General features: G+C 33.4%; 1 protein-coding gene across 1 annotated transcript in view; it reads right to left on the bottom strand.

Annotated features, from left to right (window-relative positions):
• The window catches only part of LOC137636505 (uncharacterized), a 9,209-nt gene extending 3,945 nt beyond the window's left edge, over positions 1–5,264 (bottom strand). The window contains exons 1-3 of the mRNA XM_068368926.1: positions 2,557–5,264; positions 1,888–2,083; positions 1,083–1,214 (exon numbers count right to left, since the gene is read on the bottom strand). Of these exons, the coding sequence (XP_068225027.1) occupies positions 1,083–1,214; positions 1,888–2,083; positions 2,557–5,264 (3,036 nt within the window). The remainder of the gene's footprint in view (positions 1–1,082; positions 1,215–1,887; positions 2,084–2,556) is intronic.
• Between the last annotated feature and the right edge of the window lie 2,236 nt (positions 5,265–7,500).

A 7,500-nucleotide genomic window follows, 5' to 3' on the forward strand; every position in this document is an offset into this window, starting at 1 on the left:
ATATATATATGCCTGTATTCATTGCTGAACACAGATTATTTAAGCCTGTTTATTATAACAGAACAAACCTGTAGTGACAGAAGTAATAACAACCACTTTGAAAAGTCTAATTTTAACAGCATCTATCCACTCCTGTTATTTCTGAGGTTAAGCCAAGAAGATCTACTGACAGCAACAAGACAACAATTAAAGAAAAAAATGGCAACATCTTACACTAATTCTGTCTTAATAACTATAATTTCAATGATTTCAGTAAGATTGCCAAACAATTCTTCTTCACCCAAGGAGTTAACTACTGCACTGTAATTGTTCAGTGGCCTCTTTCCTCTTGGCAAGGGTAGAAGAGACTCTTTAGCTATGGTAAGCAGCTCCTCTAGAAGGGCACTCCAAAATCAAATCATTGTTCTCTAGTCTTGAGTAGTGCCATAGCCTCTGTACCATGGTTTTCCACTGTCTTGGGTTAGAGTTCTCTAGCTTAAGGGTACACTCGGACACACTATTCTATCTTATTTCTCTTCCTCTTGTTTTTGTTAAGTTTTTATAGTTTATATAGGAAATATAGAATTTAATGTTACTGTTCATAGAATATTTTATTTTTCCTTGTTTCCTTTCCTCACTGGGCTATTTTCCCTGATGGGGTCCCTGGGCTTATAGGATCCTGCTTTTCCAACAAGGGTTGTAGCTTAGCAAGTAATAATGATAACAACAATAATAATAATAATAATAATAATAATTATAATAATGATAATAATGATAATGACAATAATAACAACAAAAACAACAATAATAATAATAATAACAACAATAATAATGATAATAATAATAATAATAATGGTAATAATGATAATAATGATAATAACAGCAATAACAACAACAACAACAATAATAATAATAATAATAATAATAATAATAATAATAATAATAATAATAACAATAATAATGATAATAATAATAAAAACAATAATAACAATAATAATAATAATAATAATAATAATAATAATAGTAATAATAATAATGATAATAATAATAATAATAATAATAATAATAATAATAATTTCAGTCATTTTAATATTAATCCTTACAGTGATGCTATCTTTCTTCGCGGCATCGCGTATCGTCGAAGCCCTCTTCTTCACCACCCACATGATCCTGGCGTAGGCTCCAATCATAAGGAAGAGAGGGAAATAGTAGCCCATGAAGCCTACCCAGACTACCTGTAATGGGTAGGCGTTTTTATTTGAGTATTGAATCAATTTAGGTTAGAATTAAGTCAATTGGTAGGCTAAGGTTTTATTGTTTTGTCATTTTTGGGAATTTTTTTGCTTGCAATGTTGCTAAATTATAGTGAAATAGGGGTTTATTGCAATTCAAATCGTAATATGGTTATTCGAGGGCCAAAATACTGTATTTTTCCCATTTAAGGTGAAAAAATTATATACATATGTATATGTATATATACATATATATATGTATATATATGTATATATATATATATATATATATATACATATATATACTTATATATTTATATATTGATATATATATACAGTATATATATATATATATATATATATATATATATATATATATATATATATATATATATATATTCATATATTTATATATACCTGTATATATATATATATATATATATATATATATATATATATATATATAATGCATATATTTGTGAAATTACTATTGAAAAGTTTTTATGGATCAATATTTGAAAAAAAAAATTAAGAATAATATATATGTAACCATGACGGTATTAAAGAAATAGATATTAGTACACAAAAGATTTTAAAATGAAAATATCAATCAGCCATACAAGCAAATCGTTATTCTTTTGTTTTCCATATTCGAACAGAACGCGTCCACACCAACCAGATTCTTATTCAAGACGGTGTCCCAGTAGCAGATACCCGGTCCGTACTCGTGTACCGCGCGGTCATAGAAGAAGGGAGGCAGCCAGATCACAGCTACCCAGACCCAAGTGCCAAGAATGATGAGCAGAGATTTCTTCCCGGAGTTGTGGTTCCGGTAATGCAGGGACCATGTCACGCTCCATAGCCGGTCCAAGCTTTAGGGAGAAGAGAGCAAATGGAGATGCGAGTATTATTATTGGTTTGTTTAAAGTCGATTAAGTTTAAGAGGAGTAGGTGGTTACGGCGAGATAAATTTCCTTCGTGTTAATGGGTGGTAGACTGTATATATATATATATATATATATATATATATATATATATGTGTGTGTGTGTGTGTGTATTTATATATATATATATATACATACAGTATATATATATATATACATTGAGAATTTTGATATAAGAAAACTTGAATGTCTTAGAGGAAATATGGAATACTTTTCCATACCAATACCTAACTACAACTGGAGGTAAACAGTACATTTGAATGAATCTTCATTGCTATTTGTATTCATATGTACCTACATGCATATATATATATATATATATATATATATATATATATATATATGTATATATCAAAGCTTCTGAATAAGAAAAAATTATAAAAATGAATTATTAAACTTACCTGATGGCCGCTAACGTCATCACCGACTCGAACGTCATAGTGTAATCGCTCCAGATCCAGTAATTGCACAGGAAATTATTGAAAGGAAAGTAGTCATACAAGTTGTAGATCATGAAGAGAGACATGACACTGAAGCCGACGTTCATGTCTGTAAAAGCCAGATTCACAATGTAGTAATTGAAAGGCGTCTGAAGTTTCTTCTCGACTTTGACGGATAATATGACCATCAGGTTCCCCAAGACCGTCTCGATCATGATGACGAACTGGATGATGAAGAGGATGATTCTGGAACTAGACCACTTGATACTACCCAGTTCTGTGCTCTCTTCGTCTGAAGAATTGGTGTTTGGTGTCATGTTGCCATAGATTCCTGTGGTATTGGCAGCTGGGCCAACGAAAACACCGTCACTGTTTTGATCATCGTCTGATGTTGAAAGTCTAGAGATATTTACAGAAGTGACCTCAGCTGCATCTTTATGTTGAGGTTTAGAGTTCTGGTTTCTCTTAGATTCAATATCTGATCCAGAGACAGTCTGAGAAGTAGCCATGGAAGAATTTGCATTATCATCTGCCTCGCTTAGCATATGTAAAATACCCTCTGGATCTGCTTTATGGTTCACAGTGCTTTCCGTGCCAGGTAGTCTTGCTTGATTTTTATCAGATTCACCCTTACCTTCATACTCCTGTCCTAGGATAGACACTGTTATATTTTCTGAGAGGGACCCAAGTTCAGATTCAGAATGATTCACTTGTTTAGTCAGAGGGTCAAGTTCCGAAGTTGGCAAGGTTAGGTTCTGAGAAAGAGGTTTCGACTGGAAGTCCTCGAACTCACTGTGTTGCAGAGGACTGGACGAAAGTTCAGTTTCTGCGTTGATCTTTTGTGGTAACATTGAAGTCGTGTTAAAGTACAGCTCTTCTGCATTTTCTGTTTCTAGATGGATATTACCATCGGCTCCAGAGTCTGATTGTAGCATAACTTGAGATGCTGGTGTTGAGGTAGATATAATTGAATATTTCAAATTTAATTCATTGCCTCCTATGAACTCAAGTTGGTTTTGCAGTAAGAACTCAGGTGTGGTTTTCACCACAGGTTCTGAATAAGGCCTTTTTTCATATGGGTGGTTAATTTCAAATTCAAAGTCTACCCTTGATTCAGTAGCTAGCTGGGGTGACTTTGATGATAATTCTAATGAAATCTTTCCTCCTAATTGAGGTACTGAATCAGGATTAACTTCGGAGGCTTCTGACTGCTGGACAAATTCAGGTGTTGTTTCTTCTGTAAATTCTGATAATGATTCATATTCCAGCTGAAATTGAGGCTCATGGGGTCTTTTGGATGCTGGTGGAGGTTCTTCATGATAAAGTGACCCAGGTTTGAGTTGCAATTCATAATTTACCCCAAGCTCTGATTCTATTTGTGTTTCAGGTTTAGTTTCATCAGTGACTCCAGTTTTCTGCTTTGAACCATATGCCAAATGAGATTCTGGCTCTGGTAGGTCTACAGTGTATGGCTTAAATTTTGGGCCAGCTTCTAGTTCAGGTTCTGGCACAACTTCTTGTTCAATCTCTGGCTCAGATTCTGTAAAAATTTCTAGTTCAAATTCTAATACAATCTCGTGTTTAGCTCCTGATTTAAATTCTGGTTCAGATTCTGCTATTTCAGGTCTAGCATCCGGTTTAGATTCTGGCACAACTTCTGACTTAATTTCTGATTCAGACTCTGATAAAACTTCTGGTTCAAATTCTGGTCCAGCTCCTGGGTCAGGTTCTGGCTCGGATTCCGAAGCTTCTGGTCCAAATTCTGGAATAAAATCTGCTTTATTTTCTGGTGTAGATTCTGATACAACTGGATGAAATTCTGGTTCAGATTCTGGAAAAACTTCTGGTCCAAATTCTAGTACAAACTCAGGTCTAGTACTAACCTCAAACTCTGGTACAACATTTGGTTTTTCTCCTTGTTCAAATTCTGGACCATATTCTGGTACAACTTCAGGTTCAGCTTCCAGTTCAAATTCTGGTTCAGATTTGAGTACAATCTCTGGATTAGCTTCTGGTTCTTCATCAGGGTCAACTTCCGCTGGTTCAGCTCGACGCTCAGTTTCTGACAGGGCCTCAGACACAAGTTTTGGTTCAGCCTTAAATCTCGACAGTGATACTGAATATGTTGACAAAAGTCTGGCAACTGGCTTGGGTCCAAGATCAATTTCTGGTTTTGATACAAAATCCAAAGTAGATTTTGATGGTTGTCCATTTCCACTCTTTAATTTTGTATTCAATTGAGTGTCTGACCCTATTCCTGGTTCTGGTCCTGGCTCTGACTGAGTTTCTAGTGAAGAATCTGGAAACAACCCAGACACTGAATCAGTTCTTGACTTAGGTTCAGTTTCTGTTAAGGCATTGCCTTCGTTTACATGCGCTATCATATCCTTCAACAATGGGCTAAGTCTTAGTCCTAATTGTGAAATATTGTGATATTCATTTCTCACAATCCCTTCCGGGTAAAATGGCGCAGATCTTTTAAATATAAGAGGTAAGGTTGCTTGACCAGACAAACCAACGCCTGAACTCTTTTGCAACACGGGAACATTCATGTCGTTCAAATATTGTCCAACTGAAAAATCAACCATAACAATGAAGATAAGGATTTGGAACTCTATAAATAAAGTGAGGCTGTACGTCCTTTCTCTTTTTCGAGTTTTATATTCCATGTTTGAACAGATTTTCCTTGTTTTCTGGTGTTGTGACTGAAAATCATCGTTTATATAAGAGATTTCACTGAAACACATCTGTTTTCCTGTCTATCAGTATTCATTGTTTGGTAGACAGTTAATTGATTACTCATGTCACCACTCTAAACATTTTTAAATGATCTACCTTCTTAATTAGTACCAAAATTCTGCTTTTCAATGAATAGAGAATACTGTCCAATAGGCCTACACATTCATATTGTTAAATATCACGTATAAAAGTTCTCTTAATAAAAACACATTTGATCAAAAAGAGTTATTTTGAACACATCTGAAGAATACTTTAACCAATTCTTCCACACAAGAAGACAAATCACGTTTTGAGATAAGGAAAGTTAAGAGAATTAGTCCACCCAAAAAGGGCTCGCAACAAGAGATGCCAGATATCGCCAAACTATAACAGAAATATAAAGATTATTCGTTTTCACGATAAATATAATCGTATGTTTATTTACCAATAGCTTTACAGAGATATAAGTATTATATAAAATTTCTTAGATTTGGTTCTAATGTTGTTATAAGGCAAGAAATTAGTGTGAAAGAAATTCTTGCTCAGGGTGATGACACTTTTAGACTTCCGCGAACGAGGCAGGTGGTATTCTGTTGTGATCATTCTTCATCAAAACGAAGTTTGGATAAATCAATGACTTTTGTGTTTTTTGTTTAGTGGCTGACTATAAATAGACGCAATTTAATAGAAAAATAAAACTAAAATAAATCATCTTTAAATATACGTGAATAGAATAGTATGATGCATGTATTTATTAAAATAAGATATTGCATAATGTACCTTAAAATGCGAAGGAATTGAAAATATAGTTTTCCCTTGATATCAAAGCTCTCTCTCTCTCTCTCTCTCTCTCTCTCTCTCTCTCTCTCTCTCTCTCTCTCTCTCTCTCTCTCTCTCTCTCTCTCTTGACACCCTTTCGCTGACCTTGTCCTAATTTTTCATTAGGCCTACTGTACAGATGTAAATAAAACAAAATCAATCAAACCTATAGAAATTAAGGTAATAATAATAATAATAATAATAATAATAATAATAATAATAATAATAATAATAAGTGTTATTAACTTTACTAATTCCGATTTTAAGTTTAAATTGCCAACCTCTTTTAATTATGGCAATTCTGTTAAGAATTTCAATGAAATGCACCAATCAGGAAGCGATATACCACGAGGTCTTGTTGATGATGACAATACATTTGCTTCAGTGATATTTTTTAGAGCAAGAACTAATACGTTAAAACTAAATATTGTAAATAGACAAAATGGGGGGAATGTAAACTGTAATTTTTGTGAAAAGGAGGAGGGAGATTTGATACATTTTTTGTTGTTTTTCCAGGAATATAAAAAAGAAAGTAGTTATTTGAGCTACAACAACCATACGAGGAAGACCTAAAGAAAATAGTAGGATCATTCTTATTTAGTTAAAAAATATAGAAAAGAAAAAGAAGTATTAAACCTAATGTGGAAGAAAAGACAAAACAGTGTAAGAAGATAAACTTTGGAGGCGCCGTTGTAAATTTTTTGTTGTTTTGCCAGGAATATAAAAAAGAAAGTAGTTATTTGAGCTACAACAACCATACGAGGAAGACCTAAAGAAAATAGTAGGATCATTCTTATTTAGTTAAAAAATATAGAAAAGAAAAAGAAGTATTAAACCTAATGTGGAAGAAAAGACAAAACAGTGTAAGAAGATAAACTTTGGAGGCGCCGTTGTAAAGGCTATGCCTCACCCCAGAACCAGGGTTGCCAGTTTGGCCTTTTTTCCGGCCAAAAAAAACTCAAATTTGACCTTTTGTATTTAAATAGGTTGGCCTTTAGTAATATGAAAAAAAGCCGAGCCTTAAATACTATATTTTTGACCTTTTTCTATTAATGGGTTGACCTTTTAAAGCCTCTGTTGATTAGAAATTGACCTTTTCTCATTTAGAAAACCTGGCAACCCTGCCCAGAACCTGAACTTTAACCTAAACATCCTTTTGTTTACTTATTTTCAACAGATTAGTTTAGTAATGGCATTGTGAATGTAACCTTCTCTGCTTGAATTCTATCGTAATTTTTGTGTCATATTTGAGGTTATATACACACGATAAGTTATCAGAAGTGGACGAAAGTGAATATGATGTATAGAGGGTGTTTTGGAGATGAAAGAAAGGTAAATATGAACAAAAATGACGATATAAAAGAGTTT

The sequence above is a fragment of the Palaemon carinicauda genome, unplaced genomic scaffold (genome assembly GCF_036898095.1).
Source record: "Palaemon carinicauda isolate YSFRI2023 unplaced genomic scaffold, ASM3689809v2 scaffold316, whole genome shotgun sequence".
NCBI classification, from domain to species: domain Eukaryota; kingdom Metazoa; phylum Arthropoda; class Malacostraca; order Decapoda; family Palaemonidae; genus Palaemon; species Palaemon carinicauda.